The sequence below is a fragment of the Melanotaenia boesemani genome, chromosome 20 (assembly GCF_017639745.1).
Source record: "Melanotaenia boesemani isolate fMelBoe1 chromosome 20, fMelBoe1.pri, whole genome shotgun sequence".
In the NCBI taxonomy this organism is placed as follows: Eukaryota; Metazoa; Chordata; class Actinopteri; order Atheriniformes; family Melanotaeniidae; genus Melanotaenia; species Melanotaenia boesemani.
Genome location: NC_055701.1, coordinates 13190752 through 13211188, shown reverse-complemented (window position 1 = coordinate 13211188; position 20437 = coordinate 13190752). Strand labels below are relative to the sequence as shown.

The 20437-nt window shown below is 39.2% G+C and overlaps 2 protein-coding genes across 2 annotated transcripts in view; one reads left to right on the top strand and one right to left on the bottom strand.

The window, feature by feature from the left end:
* Positions 1-20437, bottom strand: part of tdrd9 (tudor domain containing 9) — a 29261-nt gene that overhangs the window by 6154 nt on the left and 2670 nt on the right. The window contains exons 2-24 of the mRNA XM_041971245.1: positions 15866-15939; positions 15691-15767; positions 15033-15254; positions 13489-13611; positions 12362-12442; positions 12109-12273; positions 11915-12018; positions 11681-11800; positions 11411-11495; positions 11285-11342; positions 11074-11178; positions 10887-10984; positions 10658-10789; positions 10152-10314; positions 9954-10017; positions 9745-9808; positions 9607-9651; positions 3304-3357; positions 3093-3209; positions 2836-2943; positions 1059-1159; positions 785-955; positions 11-122 (exon numbers count right to left, since the gene is read on the bottom strand). Coding sequence (XP_041827179.1) covers positions 11-122; positions 785-955; positions 1059-1159; positions 2836-2943; positions 3093-3209; positions 3304-3357; positions 9607-9651; positions 9745-9808; positions 9954-10017; positions 10152-10314; positions 10658-10789; positions 10887-10984; positions 11074-11178; positions 11285-11342; positions 11411-11495; positions 11681-11800; positions 11915-12018; positions 12109-12273; positions 12362-12442; positions 13489-13611; positions 15033-15254; positions 15691-15767; positions 15866-15939 — 2443 coding nt within the window. The remainder of the gene's footprint in view (positions 1-10; positions 123-784; positions 956-1058; positions 1160-2835; positions 2944-3092; positions 3210-3303; positions 3358-9606; positions 9652-9744; positions 9809-9953; positions 10018-10151; positions 10315-10657; positions 10790-10886; positions 10985-11073; positions 11179-11284; positions 11343-11410; positions 11496-11680; positions 11801-11914; positions 12019-12108; positions 12274-12361; positions 12443-13488; positions 13612-15032; positions 15255-15690; positions 15768-15865; positions 15940-20437) is intronic.
* On the top strand, positions 16625-19779 carry rd3l (RD3 like). The gene is made up of 3 exons (XM_041971247.1): positions 16625-17036; positions 18006-18339; positions 18962-19779. The coding sequence occupies exons 2-3, from the start codon at positions 18026-18028 to the stop codon at positions 19323-19325; spliced, it is 678 nt and encodes a 225-aa protein (XP_041827181.1). The 5' UTR covers positions 16625-17036; positions 18006-18025; the 3' UTR covers positions 19326-19779.

Genomic DNA, 20437 nt, shown 5'->3' with positions numbered 1-20437 from the left:
TATAGCTGACCTCTGTGATGTTCACAACAAACAAGCGATTGGGAGGCAGCTTGTTTAGGTTGATGGGGCTGCTCAACATTCCCCTTGGGCAGACAGACTGGGTTTGGATGTCAGCATTCACCCTGCAAAGAGGCAGCACACACAGACCTTGCCTTTAATGACAAAGTGTGAGCACTTTTACTTACATTGCATTTACACTGTCAACATTTTTGCTGTAATAACAATTTTATGTTATAATTTCAATGAGTAAACCTGGGTTATTATTAATAGGGTACTGCCGAGTTATCGCCCAAGTGTTTATGAAAAAACACAATAGCTAATTATCTACAAACATTTGCTTGTCATTATCTGGTTTGAGTGTGGAATCAAACACTTAAACCAAATGAGAATTACTAATAAGTTATTAAAATATGCCAGTGGTCTAATATTTAAGGCAGGTAGCAATGTCATTGTTGAAAGAAATGTAATAAGCAATAACAGTCAGTAAATGCACCATTTTACATCTTTCCAGCTGGTACTGTCTCTGCCTAAAACCTCCAGTCTGAGTCCAGTGAATGCTGGAAAGAGTCATCCTAGGTTGTCACATTACATCAGCTTCAGTGCAGGAGCACTGACCACTGCACTACTTTAAAGGTTCCTTTTTCCAAAAAAGACAGATACTGCAAAATATTAATTCCTAAGATGATTATTTTAAATTTAAGACATGAATTCATCCAGAAATCGATTTGATTCAAACAGGAAAATAACTACAGACGGTATCTGGAATGTGTGAACTGAGCCATACCGTGCATATTTCATGTGAGTCATGAGTCTTCTCCCAGCACTGACTTCAATTTGTTCAGTAGGGTAGACCGAAAGCTCCACTGGTGAATCTCGCTGATCCAAGAGGAGAGCAAGCTGCACTTCTGGCAGCACCCCTGAGTCCTGGGATGTTCTGTAGAACTCCAGGTATGCTCTGAATGAACCCACAAAACATAATACAAAAAGATAGACATAAAAAAAACATGCAAAACGTCAGAAGAGAAAAAAAACAACAATACAAAAATGTCTGTTATTACCTGGAGTTCTCAAAGGAAATGGTTTTGACCTGTCCACAAAGGCGGAACAGAGACTGCAGCTGCTTATAATACAGAAAACTGTATGGGGGGAGGTTCCTCACCTGAAAACAACAAAATATTAGATGATTTAATTACAAAATTCTAACTTATTATGGGAAAAAAAGCTAAAACAGTAATCTTGTGTGCTACTTTGTTAACAGGTGAAGATGTGGGCAGTTTGATAAACTAACAGCATCTCTTTTTAAGATGTACAAAGGAAATTATACTTATACACTTTCTTGGTGTTCCCTGAGACTAAGATGCTAAAGGATTTTGTTGGTTAAGTGTGTGAAGGGTTGGTAAATAAAAACAACTTTTGCTTATTTGAGTAGCAACATGTTTCTGAGCAGCGTTAGAATAACCAAAATGATACTTTTGGTTGCCCGGAGAACAAATGTCTAAACACAAACTAATGTTAGCTCCATTAGTTTCCCCTACACTGTTTATATATATCATTCATCATAAAATTAAACGCTAGTGCAAGATATTAGTTATCTGGGGCTAACAGTGGCTGACAGTGGCTAGCAACCACACACCAGATTAAACAAGCAAAGGACTGCAGCTATTAGTGTTCAGGGCAATTCGAAGCTAGAACCCAGTCCTGGCAACTAGTGTCAGGTACCTGCACATTCGACCTGGAGAGAAGCCACTAGCCACTGCCATCCCGCAACTAACTTATTCCATATTTAATGCTAGCTTGTCATTTTATCCATTCCTTACAGCACAAGTTCAATAGCCATATAGTCCCACACTTTAATAGTAAGGACTTGTTTCATTCAATGCAAAGCACTCAGTTTTTGAAATAGTCCCAGTGAATAACATGCAAGGTCTAGCTGATGCACACACACACACACACAACAATAATTATCTGGGTATTATGCTGTGATATTGGCCAGGTTACTGAAAAAGAAATCAAGAAGTCAAGGCTATTGGATAAATTCCTCCTGCATTAAATTATTTTTTTGCTTTGGCTGATGCTTAAGGACACTTCACACTTAGATAAGCAGAAAACATGGAAAAACATGTCATCAAACATTTAACATCCTTCTACATGTGAACACTGTAGGGCCATAATGTTTGTTCTTTTGAAAGAAATATTTGAAAGTTAAAAAAATGTAAGTTGAAAATGAAAGTCAGGTTTTTAGTGTGAATTTTAAAAAAAACAAATAATTTTATTCAAAATAAAAAATGTATCAAATGTTTATATTTCTATATATCTTTTGGTCACACCAGACCATAGTGCTTCCTTGCCCCTCCACGGTTCGGTCGCACTACCCTTGTCGCCTCACCACGGCGTTTCGAGCACCGAGCGTTAGCACACCAGTTAATTTCTCTGAGGATTAATGGGACTCTGGTGGAAAGGGTGTGCAGTTTCAAGTAGCTGGGTATGCACATCACAGAGGATCTATCTGGACTCTGCACACAGACAGCTGGATGAAGAAAGCGAGGCAGTGCCCTTTTCACCTCAGACAACTAAGGAAGTTTAGATTCTCTCTGAAAATTATGAGGATGTTCTACACTGAAGTGGTGGAGAGTGTCCTGACTGGTAACATCACCCAGTGGTATGGGAACAGTACTGGTTGTGACCAGAAGACCCTGCAGAGGGTGCTGAGGTCAGCAGAATGTTGTTTTTGTTTTGTTACTAGCGGTAAATGCGTGCACACAGCCTCAGATGCATGTATAACTACATTTCACTGCCATCTTGCATGTGCCAAATAAACAACTTGAAACTTAATACCATCACAGTTGTTCTAGGGTTGAAGCCACACAGCTCTCTGGATGCCAGGAATTCATTTATTTCTCCCTGGACAAAGTAGTTGGGGTAGTATGCACCAGCAATGACCACCTAAAACACAGGACAGTTCTTTTGTAAAGAGATGCTTAAAAATGTTAACATATTAACAAAATGATTCACTCTGTAGAACAGAGCAGAGGAGCACACACAACATGATATTTGGGACCTGAGAAATCCTTCAATGCTCAGAAAAGACAAACCTGAAGAATGAACTTCTGCCTGTGTATACTGGTGTAGTCAACAAACTGAGTGTCCTCTGCAACATGCATGTTGAACTGGGACACACGCTTCTTGAGGTCCTCATAAAGCTCTGCAACCTGGAGTCAAGTGAGACTTGTGCTATATTCAAAGTGCATGTCAAACAGGAGGAAAACATTTGGATCAAAAAGAGCGCTCTGACAAAATGTGTACCTCTCTGATCCTCCTGATCTGAATGAAGTTCTCTTTTCCCCAGTCCAGCTCATCCTGAGTGGAAAAAAGCAGAAATAACAAGAAACTTAACATTTAGTAGAAAATAGAAAGGAACAGAAATGTCTTAATGTATTCAAACATAAGGATTAGGAAGATGGGACTGTGAGGAAGACTCACACAGAGTTTAATACATTTATCAAGACTTGTAAGTCAAGAACTGTTGCTGCCAGTTCATTTTAATTGTTATGGTTTCTGATGATCATAATATGAACACAGAAACCAAGGACTCACGTAACAAATGAAAAAAGTTAACTGCTACCAACAAAGCAGCAAAGGGTGATAGAAATTACATTAAAATGACTTCCTAATAATTAAGTACAGACAAAGATATACAACATAAATTACGGATATTTGAATGCATGTATAGCAGTCTGGGCAAGACTACTGAAAAAATGAACATGTTTATTGAATGCAAGTTTAGATTTAAACTTTTTTTTTCTCTCTGCTGATGGAGCCCAGCTCTGCAGTACTCAGTTGTTCTGATCACTAACCATTAAGATTTAAAATCCTCTGAAATAAACGTATTCAAGGAGACTGATTGTTCAGCTGTGCGTGTTTCCCCGATGGCCATGAAGTTCTCAGTACACTAGAGCAGGAAACTCCTCCACCTAATTCTCCTCCTCCAGCTGCTCTTTTGAGCAAACGCTGTAGCAAATATTTCTCTCTGATATACAGGTGGTTGATGCAACAATTTCTAATTGGGCTTTCTCTGTCTGCTGGTGGGAGTTTAGCTCACCTGTGTGCGCATGTAGAGACATTACATGTCGACATGAAAATAAGATAAACAAGATTGGGCAATTTAGTTTTTATAATAAAAGCAAAAAATATATACCTGTTCTAGAGAAAAGGGAACCCTTGATAACTTCTGTTGTGATTTGGTGCAAAATAGAAAAAAAACAACTAAACAATAAGACAATTTTGAATAAAAAATAAAAAGAATATATCAGAAATTGAGTAAATCAAATAAAATTTTATTTTTAAAGCACTTTTCATACATAATTAGCACCAAGTTCTTTGCATAATAAAATGCACACAAAAACAATGTTTGCAAATAAAAAGAATATAAAACAGCAATTAATTAATAAGAATTTACTCAGGCTGGACTCTACTGTGAGGTAATGATATCTTGGGGACCCGTCCACACCAGGAGCCACCATGACCACTGAGGCTGCCCCGGGTTCGGGCAGGCTGGGGGACCACACCACAGCCATTTGGTCTGCAGTGCAAGGCCCCTAGCTACCCAGACCACAGCCATCCCCATGGCAACAATCCTGCAGACCAAGCAGGCAATGGTCCCAGCGTGGAGGGTCCGCATGAGAAATACATTGGAGTTAAAAATGTTAAAAGTAGAAAATTGAAAAAAACAATAAGAACGACGAATATAAAAGTTTAACTACAGGAACTCATAAAAACAATGTGCCTTTAGTAAAACAAAGTCATAAAAACAGAACTAAGAAAATTATAAAAACAGGTGGTTTTTAAATAAATGAGCAAAATTAATGCAATAAAATAAAAAATTTAGTAAAATAAAATAAAAATGATAAAATAATAAAATGAAGTAGCCTAAACAAGGTAAAATAACAATTCAGTTAAAAGCTAAATTAAAAAGGTAGGTCTTGAGACTCTTTTTAAAAGCATTAACAGTCTCTGCAGCCCTGAGGGTCCCTGGCAGGCTGTTCCATAGACAAGGGCCCGCAGTGGTAGAAAGAAGCCTTCCCGTAGGTTTTAGTCCTGACTTTTGGAACAACTTAAAACCAGTTCCAGAGGACCTCAGGTTCCACGAGTGCTCATAATATAAAAGTAGGTCAGATAAATAAGAAGGCCCAAGACCATTAAGACATTTTTAGACAAATAAAAGCACCTTAAGATCAATCCTGAAACACACAGGGAGTCAAAGCAGCGATTTTTAAACTGGTGTAATGTGTTACCACCCTCTGGTCATCATCAGAACACGTGAAGCTGAATTCTGAAGTACCTGTAGTTTTTAAAACACACTTTTTGGAAAGACCAGAGAGCATGGCATTACAGTAGTCTATTCTACTAGATATAAAAGCATGCATCAGCACCTCCATTCTGGCAATAAAGAGAAATGGGCCGACTGGCGATAATTTTAAGATGATAAAATCTTTGACATTTCTAATGTGTGGAATAAAATCCAGCTCAGAGTTGAAAAGGAAACCCAGATTTCTCACACACTGAGAAGGATTAAAATGTTGTAATTTTGGTGAAATAATCTCTCTCTTGTCATCAGGACCGATAAAACCGATTAAAACTTCAGTTTTGTGAAGGTTAAGCTGTAGGAAATTCTCTGCTATCCATGTGTCTTAATATCTAAAACACAGTTTAAAAGGACGTTAACTGGCTACAGGTCATCAGGAGACACGGTGATGTAAAGCTGTGTATCATCAGCATAGCTGTAAAAATCAATGCAGTGTCTCCTGATGACATCCCCAATAGGCAGCATGTACAGTATTGGGCCTAAAATTGATCCTTGGGGAACCCTACATTTTATTTCGTGAATTCCTGAGGAGCATGTATCCATATTTACAAAGATTTCTTCAATCTGTGAGATAGGAGTAAAACCATTAAAAAACAGTACCCGAGAGGCCCAGCAGACTTCTGAGCCTGTCTAAAAAGATCTGGTGATCTACTGTATCAAAAACGGCACTAAGATGTAGTAGAACCAATACTGAGAGTTTCTGAGTCCAAGTTACACCTGAGGTTGTTAACAATCTTTAAAGGGCTGTCTCAGTACTGTGGTTTGTTCTAAAATCAGACTGATTAATAAAACTCATGTATAAACTTAAAAATGGTAAGTTGGATACAGGTTGGTAGTTACCAAGAACGTCTGGGTCTAAATTACTCTTCTTATTACAGAAGGGGCCTCACCACTGCTGTTTTACAGGCAGATGGGAAGACACCTGTCTGAAGGGAGTAATATATGTCTAAAAGCTCACACTCAAAGAAACCACAAAATGTTTTTAAAAGTGATGTGGGAATGGGATCTAAAAGGCAGGTTTGTTGGGTTTATTTGGCAGAAAACTGGACCAGCATTTTTGCATCAACCAGGACAAAACTCTACAGTGTTTCCTCGGGTAAAAACAAAGCCTCAGGTATGTCCATTTCTTATCTGCTGTCCTGCAATTTCTGATTGAGATGTCTGATTTCTTTGTTTCTCCACTTTGGTGAGCTGCAACAACGTCTGACTTCAGTTACTTGTTAAAATTGTCTACAATAAAATTGCATGATGCAGGTAAAATCTGAGCAGGAGTTTGGTTTAAATGTCAATAAAATTTGCTGCCACTTCAGAAGTAATACATCGTTTCTTCACAGTTCTCACCGGACCCTCCTATTGGATAAAACTGGTGATTTTAAAAAATACACAGTAGTGGTCTGACAGAGCCAGGTCAAGAACAGAGGATCTGGTAAGTCAGTGCGAAGCCAGGTTTCCAATAAAAAGAGACAGTCGATCTTGTTTGCTAAAATCACATCATTAATAATGAAGGATTTATTTGAAAGTGATCTAATATTTAAAAGAGCCATGTTGAGGTGCTCTATTGCAGTCTTATATGGTGGTTTAGTAGTGTCAATGAGTTGAAGATTATTGAAACTGGGGGACTTGGTGGAATACTGAATACATTTTTGACTGGTTATGATGACAGGGATGGGATGGTCTTGGGAAATGGACGATTTACCTGGGAAGGGATCTTGATGGTGGATATTAACCACAAGCGGGGGGCTAATGGGAATTGGTGGTGCATGGCAGTTTGAGGTAAACAGACCAGAGGAAGAGTCCTTGACAGAAGGCAGAGGGATCAACTGTGGTTGTGGAAAAAATGGCATGATTTGGTCAGTTATACTAAAAGGTATTGATAAAGAGCCTGCTTGGGTGAAGGCCGTTCGTCCTGAGGAGGGATGGACAGTTCCACAACATATTAAAATGATCAATAAAAACAGCACTGTCAGTTGGACATGCTAACTTGACCCAGGTGTTGAGGCTAAGTGTCCGGCTAAAATGATCACTACCTCTTCTAAATGGAGCAATCGGTCTGGATATAAGAACATTTTAGCCACTCGTTTTAAGACTTAAAAACATTTTAAAATCATGCTTTAAAATCTCTAATGTCTGGCTGGAAATGTCATTACACCCAATGTGGATGCCCAAATTCTGGACGTGGGAGTATTCCTCCAGCAGGCCGGAAACCAAAATCAGAAGATCGGGGACTTTGGCACCTGGAAAACACCAGGTTACAGTGTACCTGTTTCATATGTTCCTCACAACAGAGTTGCTAATGCTCAGTGTTGCTGGAAAGGGCTCGTCTGGTGAAGAGCACCTCTTTGGCTCTGGCAATGGATGGCTCTGAAGCGGACATTCGGCGTGACGACCCCGCTTTCTGGCAGCATTTGGTGCTGGTGTGAAGTTCACCATAGCCCTATAGGTTTTCACAGTAGAGGCAGACACCGTGAAGGAGCCGCAGGGCGGGAGTCGGCAGCCAAAGGTGGAAAGTCATGCAGATTGAAGATGTCATATAGGTTTTCCAACAGGAGGGGACCAGGGGATGATGGCTGGTGGTGACCTCCTGTAGGTACCCGGTTCTTCTTCTTTTGAGCCCCGACCCAGGTCCATGGCTTAGACTGTGGTGGAGTGAAGGGAGCCAGGGCTTTGGGTCATCACTGGGTTCCTGTGAAACTCCAGCAGTGAAATTAACAAATGGAGCAGGGCCTGACAGCGCCCATGCGGTGGCAGCTATAGGTGGAGAGGTGACCCGGTCAACCAGAGAGCCATCAGAGGGGGACACACTGGAGTGTATCGACCGTGAAGGATCACTGGCCTGAGGCGAAGGAGTAACCGTGGAGTAAAGTAGTGTGTCGGCTAGCTGAGCACTAAAGGCTGGAGCTAAGGTTTGGCCAAGAATTACCAATTCTAAGTGAAGCTCGGCCTTCTGGATGTTGTACAAGTTGGATACCCTCTGTTCAAGTTCAGCAGTCTTTTTACTGAGGATGCCACAGCTCTCACAACTGGATGGAGAGGCAAGTGGAGCTTTGAGTGCTGGAGTCTGACAAACTAAAAAGACCTTCCTGTTAAAATCACAGTTAAAATAGTAGCCTACAGGGTTAAAATAAAACTTTAAAATAAGGTTTGATTTGACAGAGCCTCTCACAAGCCTAACAAAACATCAAACACCAAAACGCATGCGTACTCCATAAAATAAACTTGTTCTTCTAGGGGTGGCGGGGTTGATGTTGGGAGGTTTGTTACTGAGTTTATGAGTGCAGGTCTCTGGTTCAGAATTAAAAAAATTGTTGAAAGTGAAAAATCACAATAAAGTTAAATTTATCAGAGCTCACTTAAAAATCCTACTGATGTCTTTTTCTGCATGATAATGCTGAATTGATTATTTACAGTGTTTTAGAGGAGATTTCAAAACATTGAGATATATATTGTGTTTTGGGATATGGCAGAAAAAATATATATATTGGGATATCAGTTATAGGCTATATTGCCCAGCCCTAATCTGACTTTCAGAAACAATGTTTTTTCATGTAACATATCAATACTCTTTCCATCTTTAAGTGGCACTTCTGAACTTTGGCAGGCTTTTGCATTTTGATGCACCCTAGCAAAAGCCAATTTCATCAGTCCATCAGTAAAAGTCCATCTGATGTTGACTCTTGTTCTAAGTTTCTTTCTTTTCCTCATTTCCTCATATAATGTCCTATTGGGTCTCTTTGCTGAATCAGCCATGGTGTGTAAAAAATGATCAGTGGTGTTGATATACAGCTGCTGGCATGTGAAAGGGTGCCATAAACCAAAAAGCAGCTGTCAAGTGATGCCCTGGTGTGAAGAAACAGTCGTGGAGAGCAGTTTATCAACCTTGGGACCCCACTGTATGGCCCCAGGAATCAATGTGCAGAAGCACAGAGTTTTAAGGGAAGAAACTCATTAAGTGTTGAGATAATATCTTTACTGTTAAAATTTTGGGGGATTAACACACAAGTTAGCCAACAGATTTAAAAAAAATATATAGTTTGTACAGTTATCTTCTGTGCTGATCTTTCCATTTTACAGCTAGAAGCCCTGGGGCTGCTCGTGGAAAAAGTTATCTCAGAACAATTGTTATCAAAAACATGTCTCTTAATGTTTCAGTTTTTTTAAACAAGTATTAACATGTTCTTTTTAGGATTTCTGGACCTAAATGTATGTCATTTTTAATTAAAATAATTTTTCTTTCTTGTTTTTACCTTTGGGTGTCTCAGTTGTCCGTTCTTTTTGGATGAGTACCATGCCTAATAGAAAGAAACAAGAGGGAATGGTTTTAAATACAACAAACACATGTAAATCTTTTTAGATATCAGAATCTGCTTTTGACTCAGTATCACCTTGAAGGCATTGACAAAAGCTATGGAATCACTTTGTGTATCACGAGCAAAAGCCAGCTTGCTTCTGAAATGATAGCATAAAAAGTATAGAATTAGTAGAGCCTATTGTACAGAATGAGCATTTAAATGACTGAACACATTTGTTGTGCGACAACAGAGGTACACATCATGGTTTGATAAATTTAGAGCAACTTCTGGATGTGACTCACCTGTGCCCTGCAAGCTTCTGCATGGATGGAATGGCAAAGAAGCTCTTCAGAGAGTGTGAAGCAGCTGAGGAGAGAAAGTGCAATGTAAATAGGTACTTACAAAACATATTTACATTTCAACAGTGCTGTCTTTATAATCTCAAAGAAGTGAACAAGAAGTGCAGTGGGTCCAAACTTATAACATAATGACAGACTGACCAACGATAAGACATTCATCCAGGCAGCCAAACACATGGCCCAGGACAATCAGTTTCCCCAGATACACATCCACAGGCAAGTGGGCCAGCACAGTGCCCAAGAATGTCAGCTCGCCATCATCATTCTGTCCTCTGCCATCACTTCTCACAGACAGCGCACCCAACTGAAAAATAAACAGAGCTAGCGTAAATACATCAAGCTCTATACCTAAATACAATTTTTCAAATGATCAATTTAAAAAATGACAGAAATAAAAAAAATATACAGATATGGCTATTATAACACAATGCCATCCTATTGTTCACCCAGCAAACCTGACTATGCTAACACTGGCTGTGGCAAAAACTCCCATCATAGAAGTGATGGTCTAACACTATGTGACAGACCTCTGTGGTCAGCTGCCAGCCCAAATACAATATTATCAGCACAGCTACTTGTTCAGTTACATCTGACTGGACATTTATGACTGTCAGAGAAAAATCATCAATCTAGACTAATTTACTGGCCTCTTTGAGTTGCAGCACAGTTTTAACAATGTCACCAAGGTTGGGAGGTGAGAGTGCTGTGGAGAGGAAGGAGCGGGGATCTCCCATGTCTAGTAGCTTCACCTTCAGTATGATTGTGGCCAGGGGAGCAAGCTAAAGAGAGGGAAAACAGTTTAGATTTGAGTGTTAAAGGCAGGTTCTGGAAAACACATAAAGCCATTAAAGATATCCATCATCAGGACTTCATTACCAGCATTTCTGGAATCATGTAGTCTGGGATCTCATTCTTCCAGAATTCTTTGGTCACCAGACGGTAACAGTATCCCTTGGACACTCGACCTGCCCTACCTGACAGGGAAGAAATGAATTGAGAAAGGACAGGAGGGAACAGATACTTACACGCTGCAGTTCACTTTTTGTGCTGTAGTCGTTTAAACCTCTGCGCTGGTTGCAGTTGGTTTTAGATGCCCAGGTCAGACGCAGAGATTGGTAATTTGTATCTGGATCACAGACCATGTGACGGGCCAAGCAGAAGTCGATCACTGTGAGAGACGGGGGAAAAAAGCACCAATATCAATCAGGATTTAAAAAAATAAAGATAGCTTATTAGATAGCAAGTTAAATGGTAATTACAAGGAAAAAACCCACCATATTTGACATCTGGAACAGTCACTGAACTCTCTGCAATGTTGGTGGAGAGGATCACCTGTGAAGGTACAACGATTATCAGAAATACTTGAATTGGCAAGTCAGAATAAGCTCAACAGTATTTACCTTCCTGTATCCAGGCACAGGAGACAGGAAAACACCGTTCTGCTCCTCCAAAGTTACTGACGAGTGGAGAGGATAAACCTGCAATCTGAACCACAACAGCATTGTTAAGCTAAATATTTGCACTGAGTTAAATATACAGTAACACATATACAAACAAGAATTTTAATTTTGAAGGTGTCCACCTCCAGACACTCTACACAACAATGTACTTTTTCCTGTTACAATAAAAGAGGTTGCCAACATCTAACAAACATAAATTCAACAACTCACCTTTTGTGAACCAGCTTGGCCAAGGCCTCTTGCATGTAGCCTATCTCATGTATACCAGGCAGGAAAACCAAAACACTGCCTCGCTCTGAAAAAGCCATCCCATTTCCTTTCTCTGCTTTGCTACTCACAGACACATACAAGCAAATGTGAATCAGCAGTTGACACTTTTGTGTTTAATTATTAGCAGGTTTAAGTGAACAAAAGTGCAAGGATGCTTAAATGCTTTAGCCTCACCTTGAATCCTTGCCCTCTATCTCGTCAAATCTCTGGATGAGACTGATGGCAAGATTGTACATTTCAGCTGAAATGTAAGGATCATCTGGACAGGGCGAATCAATCTGCTTAAGAAAAACAATTTTTATTCAATAACTAATGGGCTTCAATACTGAGAAAAACGGCAATAACCACTCTTTACTTTCATTTTTTACCCTGTATGGAAACAGGTCGTGGAGGTCATCCAAATAAAACTCCTCAATGGCATATGGTTTCCCCTCCACTTCGAACACATACGCAGGTTGCACTTTACCATGAAGGAGCGTGCCAAAGTACTCAGCAAACTGTCTGCAGTTAATGGTCGCAGACATGAGGATTATCTGGCAAAAAATACTAGCTTTGTTAAGGAACAGTACAAAGGATGCACAAAGAAGACAAAGGAAAGGTTAACTTTCATGGAGCAATTACCTTGACATAACGAGAGTTGGAATTAAGGAGTTTTCTCAAAATCAACAGTAGGAAGTCCATCTCTGCTGTGCGCTCATGAACCTGGATAAAAGCAAACTTTTTTATATTTTATATTTTATACTATAATTTTATACTTGGTCAATGAGTTTGTTTTCAGAACTTTGTCATTTTTAAGGCCCATATATGCACTTTTATTTACCTTAATAGGTATGTTCGTTTCAAACATTACTCTCATTCTTTCATGAGTCCCTTAGGTTGGCATGGTGTTAGCCAACAGATCAGGGCACCAGAGAGCAGTGCAGAGTCAGAGTTCACTTTCGAGTTCCAATGTCAGTTTCAGACAATAACAAATAGGGAGAAGCTCATGATAATCTTCATTATCAGAAAGAGACATAAAACGAGGCACGGCAGTAGACGGCAGTAGTCTGTGTGGCCATTAACTACATCAAGGCTTCTTCTATTGCTTTGTTCCTTATTCAAATCACATGTCTGCTATACTGCCCTCACGGTTTCTGGTTTACTACTCCAAGCACTTTAAGTTACAAACCACTGAACTACTCAGAAAGTTTCTGAAATCATTGAAGATGTGTTGTAGGCAATCAGTCATAAGCGCAGAAATAGTCAGTGTCCATCTATCCCAAGTTGAAATGGAAAAATATCTCCATTTGTACAAGATCATATCGACACTGAATGTTATTGGTAAGTATTGTGCTTTTATCATTAAAAAAAGGTCCAAGCATCATGTGAGCTGTGAAATCAACACTAATGTGGGTGGAAACAGTTGTTTGACAAGGCAGTCAGATGAAACGCTCCCAGCATCATGTGAACAAGGAAAAGAAACAACAATATAACTTCCAACCCCACATGTGGAGGCACACCCTCGAGACTCACTGAGCACCTGCAGCAGCAGAAAATATTGACTAAACCAAAGCTGAAAGACACATAAAATGCATTTTACACATAACCAAATGCCGTTTGATTAAATGTGGAATATACAAACTTGTCAAGACAAAATGGACCTGATGAAACAGTATATCCTTACAATTTCCATTCCAGGCAAACAGGTAATAGAGAAACCGTAGGTGTGAAAGAGAAAAAAAAAGGTTATGCTTGTCATGTTTATGTACCTCATCTACAAAAATGTGGGAGTATTCTGTGAGGCATTTGGCTGAAACCAGTTTTTGCAGAAGCACTCCGGTGGTCATGTAGATTAGACGAGTGTGCTCAGTAGCCATCTTCTCCAGCCCAACCTGTAATACAAATAGGTAGATCCATATGACTCCATAATACACACATAACCATAAAATCCATCTTTGAGAGATGTCCATTTAGTTTTATTTCTTGTGGCTGTTTAGATTCACATTAAGATAATTGTATGAAACTTCTGTCAACTACTGGCTATAACTTTTATACATTTTTTTTTATTATAATTCACTGGGTTGTAGAGAGAATTACAAACTGAAAATCTGGTACATTTTAAACAATTCTTTTATAAAATGCTCTTGCACAGAAATATTCCTTCCCATTTAGAGGTTCCCCAGTTGTTCAAAGACTTTTTTTTTCTTCAATAAAAACTCTGTATTGCCAACATAAAACATTTATTGTTAATACTGGAGAAAATACTTGAATTATTAGAGCTTTTCTGTATCTGACCTCAGGAAAATACTTTCAGGTTTGCCAATTTAACTGTATTGTCCAACAGAACTTTGCATTCACGGAATGAAAGAACATTCACGGGAAGAAAAAAGACTCGCATAAGTGTTCCTGAAGTATGAAAATTAGGACACAATGTGCATAACCTCAGAATGACATCTCCTAACACTGACTGTTTATCATTTCTCCCACTGTCAGTGACATCATCTTCAACTCCAGAAGTCTGCACTGAGCGGAGGAGACTACAGTTATTATTAGACACACTGCTTCAGAGTGCTGCACAACACAGCCAGGCATCCTAGCAACAAAACACTCAATGGCTTAACACATACCTACCACCATACCATACCATACAAATAAATAACTATATGAAAGAATAAATCACACAAAGCTTGTCCTTTTGTGGATAATCCCCGAGTATCTACAGGGACTCTGGGCTGTCACAATCATGAAGTTTTGGCTGACAATTAATCATTAAAAATAATTATTAAACATTTAAATGCCTTTTTTCCTGGTTGTTTTATGCCACCATTATAATTATTAGCTACTTTAACTCACATCTTTTTTCCAAGGTACAGAAGCCTTTTTCATTTGGCTGCAAACCAAAAATGTGCCTACAGTGATTTTGTGATGCTTGGCTTTGCTTCTGAATTCATAGTTTTATTTGGTAAGGGCTTCTCAAAATTCAGAGAGCAGAGAAGTTACATAATATAAAGTTGTGCTGCCATTAAACCAACACCAAAACATTGGGTTCAAATGGTGGAAAAAAACATGAAAACAGGTAACATGGCATTTCTTTTTACAGTCCTTCAGCTGTTGTTAAACTAGTGAATGGCGATACAGGTAATTTAAACTGATTGTGATAACCTTTAAAATTGCTTGAAATAAAAATTTTTAACATGTGTTTTTATTAAAACTGTACACTTGGAGACAGAGTACTAAGAACCCATGTGAAGGCCCATATTTGTACATGTAAGGCATGTAAGATAATCAAATTTCGACTAAATAATGCACCAACCTGATAGCCCACCAGACTACCCAGAGTACATTTCCGCTGTGTAGCAACCCAACGAGCAATACTGGTGGCTCCAATTTTGCGTGGCTGGGTGACCACAATGTTGCATGAGGCATTTTTCTCATTGTAATGGTCCAGGATGTACTGTGGCAGCTGGGTTGTCTTGCCGCTGCCTGTGGCACCTTGAATGATCACAACTGAGTTGTTTTGTACGAGGGAAATGAGCTGGAGGCAAACAAACAAAATCACAAGCGCATTTGGACACTGTATATCACTGCAATAAAAAAAAGTAGTAAATTAACAATAAGCTATGAAACTGTAGAGCAGATGGATGTGCTAAGCTGATTTATGACAATAAAATGAGACTTTTTAATCTGCATTAAGAAAGTGCAGCTTAAGTGACAGCATGAGCTCAAATAATACTCATACCACTTTCTATTAGTAACCACAGGGCCGGTGAATTTGAAGTTAGCTGCTGCATAAAAATAGCATTGTACTCTACTTGAGCGAACATTAAGTAAGTGCTCTAGAGTCCCGAGGATATTATGACAATTTTAGTAAAACTAAAATGACAAAAAGAAGAAGACCTTCAGGAGAATGAGACTGCACTAGAAGAGCATTAGCCCCTGTGTGGATGTTGTATATGGACAGTATGTCTTACTTCCTGCCTGTTCTTGGTTATGGGCAAGCTTGGGTATTCATAGGTAGTGAGGGAAGGAGGAGGAGGAGAAGCAGGGCCTAAGGATTCAGAATAGAATTAATAAAAACAAACTAGTTATAAAAGCAAGTGTAAATTTAGGTTGAAAAATTAAAAAAGCAGGAAAATCCCTACTCACTCTTTGCAGGTTTTGTTTGTTGGAACCTTCCTCGGTCAGACTTCAAGGCATCCTCTTCAAGACTCTTCGCTGAACTGCAACAAAATTAAAGCAATTTGAAGGGGACCACATGTAACTTTACAATAATAAAAAAAGATATACGAATATCTGTATCTAATGATTCACTAAATCTTGCTGTGATTAAAATTATTTAATATAACTGTTCACAGCAATAAATTGGTAAAGATTAAGTCCTTAGAAGGACTGCTAAAGAAACTATTTAACCTGCCAATAAATGAAAAAAAAAATACATGCACACAGAGGCAAAGACAGTGTTAGCTAGGGACTAAGCTTTTTTTTTTTAAATGTAGTTTTCAGGTCTCCTTCAAAGTCTGAAGCAACTGAAGATCAATTAAACAACTTAAGTACAGACAAATTAATCCATTCACACTATCACAAAATTATTTTTTGTGCTTATAAAAGCATTTTGTTTTCTGCAAGTATTTGCCGATCAAACTAAAAATGGGATCATACGCAATCCTCAAAATTCCTACTATTTGTTTCTTAAATTCTTTTCCTCTGCCATTCATTTGACTTTCCCTCAGGTCAGCTCAACCAGGCCCACATCCCTGCAGCCTGAGAAACATCGCCAAAAGTAGGCGCTTTGCTCACTCCGAGCAAGCAGATATTTTATTGCACAGTGCTAACTGACAGTACTAAAAGGAGCTCAAATAAAACACACCCACAGCTAGTGCACACACATCCACTCTCATCCTCTCTTTCTCTCCAATGCACACATTTCGTGCAGGCTACAAAGCAGCTGACCTAACAACAAAGATCCTCACTGCACAGAGGAGAGTAGGGTGAAAGGATAGGAGAGGTGACAGCTCTTAGTCAGTTAGCAGTGTGGGACTAAGTCTCCTGGAAAAAGTCTGCATGACAGGAGCAGTGGGAGAACAAGACAATAACCACAAGACAAAAAGGAAAAACACCTGGAACAGCCAAGCTAGGGGAGCACTACAGCTAAAATCTGACATTTGACATCAAGGGACATTGTTGAACGTGAGCAAAGGATTCAAGTTTACAAGACTGATCCATGGAAGCTAAAAACTGGAGGCTGTGTTCTGTGAAAAGCTCATTTTTGCCAAATTCTAAAAAACTAACACAAGTGTCAGGAGTGCAGTTTTAAGCCGTAAGTACAGAGCTTTCTTTTGAATTTTCAGTGTAATGTTTGTGTGATAATTCCTTCCTGCACATACTGAAAAATTCAAAGCTTATCTATGGTACTTGAAAAGACCAAATCAAGTCTGATACCTTAAAACAGGGTTACTTAATCTGGTCCTACAAGAGACGTAATCCTTCAACATACCTGAATCAAATTAAATGGATCTAACAGCCTATCATGTTCTACATAATGACTTTGAGTCAGGTGTGTTGGAGCAGGAATACATGGAAAATCTGCTGGATTGTGGCTCTCGTAGGACCAGATTGAGGAACCCTGCCTTCAGAGCTCTGTTAATCAGCCTTGTGTTATACAAAGCTTCATAAACCCTTTTGTCAGTAGAGGATGACCTCTGACCCAGCAGGCTGTGTAATGCATCTGAATCTCAGGTGGAAACTGTACTGGATCAATCACCTTAAATAAAAGAGTGAAATACACACACCTGAGACACTATCCTACACCAAGTTTGACTTTAAGTGGTTGCCATCAGAGCAACATTGGGCAGAACCAGTTATAGAATGACCATCTTTCATTGTCAACCTTGTGACTTCCGTTATTGAGGCTGTGCAGAGATATTTTTTTAAAAACATAATTTGCTATTTAGGATTTACGTGGTTAATTTCATAATTCTGGTCACACAATTTTCTTTTTAAAGTATGATCTAGCTTCAGTGAAAGAACATGCTTGGATACATTTGACATTGACTCTGATTTGTTTCCTCTATAGCTTGTTCACCATTAAGCTTCCAGTTGTATGACCCATGTTAAATATTTTTTAATCTGCCTGACTGTTACATGGTATAATGATTCCTTGTAATTTGCATCTCTGACATTATTGTGAAGCATTTACACTATATTCATATTAATATGCATTAAAATTATGCTATTGTGAAAGTTATGACTTCATGGTTTAGACTGACTTTTTTTTTCTGTCTTTAAGGATTGTTGGCAGTGAAAACTATGCCTCTATTTAGCTGGATAAAGTGGCCGCATGAGACAAGAGTGCAGACTCAGGATGAAACGCCATCTCTGAACAGCTCAGGGGTTGTGCCCAGCCGTATGTTGATCTCAGAGCTCTTATGGCATGTGGAAGAACGCGAACGACTGGCAAGAGAACTAGAGCGGGAGCACAGACTGGCCCACACTGCCCTGGGTCTCCACTGGTTTCAAAAGTACCCCAGGCTACGAACCCTTATTCCCTCATCAGAGCTACACCAGCTGGAGTTCCTGTGTGCCCAGATCCCACCTATGCACGCAGCCACCATTCTCTCCAGGTATTTAGTAGCATCCCTGCCTTACTTCTTCATATTAGTACGCTGTCAACAGTATCTAGCTTCTATTGTATCACCACAAGGCTTGACAGCAGGCAAAGCAGAGAAGACCCAAAGGCAAAGGGAAGCAGGGCGAGCTGCCAAGAAAGCCATTATGTGTTACTGTCAGAGATAAAGGCAATGTAGGGTGTTAACATGTGAAGGTGAAAGATGCCCTGTAAGGCTGAGTTAGGCCAGACTGCCAGGGCTTCCACTCATCTTTTAGCCAGTATGGGGAAAAAAAACAAAGCCTGAAGAGTGCATGACTGAGCAGCATTGTGACCCACTTATTATCCATAAAACTCACTACCAGGTCATTATTGTGTGCTTACATAACTACATTACCAAAGAGTAAGTCAATGGCAGTTTTTACTGTTTCCAAAAGTCTGTGCAGCTGTCCCAGATATGTCATTTCTGAAAGTATGAGACAAGCACCTGAAAGAGAACAGAAGTCATATTTTGTTGTGGGTAAAATACAGAAACACAGGGCAGTGCAGTCTGAAACTGTGTTAAGATAACATATTGACAAGGGTTGATTCATGTGCAACTGTTCAATTAACAATGAGGATGATGCATACTTCTGCAGGTTTCGTGAGGTGCTTGCCACAAACAACATAAGACCCTGGGAGTTAGCGTCTGTCTTCAAGCAGGTCCTGATGGACTTTCTGAGCCAAAGAGAATATGAAGAGGAAGCCGACTTCTCAGTGCAGCCGAAACAGTTCCAACCAATGGAGGCTTGGACCAGCCGTTACAAAATGAAACAAGGCTTTGTCACGCCAACAGTTCCCAACTGTGGAGAACATCTGAGGGAAGAGATCCCAACAGTTTCTGGATACGTGGATCGAGTCATGCGGCACTCGAGTTCCTTCACAGCCAACAGGGACTGGGACCTTCCACATTTCTATCCGGCACCTTTCAGGCCCAAAGGAGCATATAGCACAACACTGTGATACAACACACTCTTTACCAAAATTGTAATCCTGTGTTTCACATTATTAAAAAAAAGTCATATCCACAGCATGAAGATGAAAACAAGCATTTGTATAAGTGGCAGATATTCAATTACTTATTATAATGTGAAAACAATATTAGACTACGATGCTAAACATCCTATTATGTTTTATTGCAATAATTGTTTTATTGTTCTTTGTGATCCTGCTTCCACTGAATGAATGGTTTATGTAATCCTGAGAACAAACCCATGACACTTTGTAGAGAGCCAATGCATTATAAAAGGTATGGAGCCAGATAGTGGAAGTTTTCTACTAAATGCAGAGGACAAGTTTTTCAGCTTAAGTATTAGTAAATGTTTGCTAGTAACTGTTCTTCATAAGCTGCAAATGTGAGATCTTTTAAACACACAGTTTTTAGAGCCCAACAAATGAAAAATAATGAAATATTAAAGACATTTTTATTAATCTCCTTAGCATATTTGTCTTATTCAACCTGCTATGTCTTCATAATACTTATAAAAGATATTAAACAAAAACTATTTTATACATACACACACCTTTCTAACACACCTATATATATATAGATCTATCTCTCTCTCTCTCTCTCTCTCTCTCTCGCTCTCTCTCTCTATATCTATCTAATATATATATATATATATATATATATATATATATATATATATATATATATATATATAAATATCATATTTTGCTGGAATCTTCATGGATTTACAAACGGTTTGGTTTCTTATAAAAAGTTATTAATGTGGCTATAATTTTGGATACTTGAACATATTGAAATTGCAACTTTTGTCTTTGAAAAATGACTTAAACATGCAGCATAGTTGTGTTCTCCATCAGAAGGCACAGTAAGGGTCATCATAGCTGCAGAGCAGCTCATTCGCCAGGCACCAATAAGTTCCAGACAATCACAGCCCATCAGACTGCTTGAGGTCCTGTACACTGTACAGAAGAGGATCGAGTCGGAGTATGTATTTTTGCTCGGGGAGCATATCAGCTACACACAGTATGGCATAGACAGTTACCACCATATGCTGCTGACGTTAGTTGTGTCCCTATTTTTTAAGCTAAGGCTGCACCACATTGCC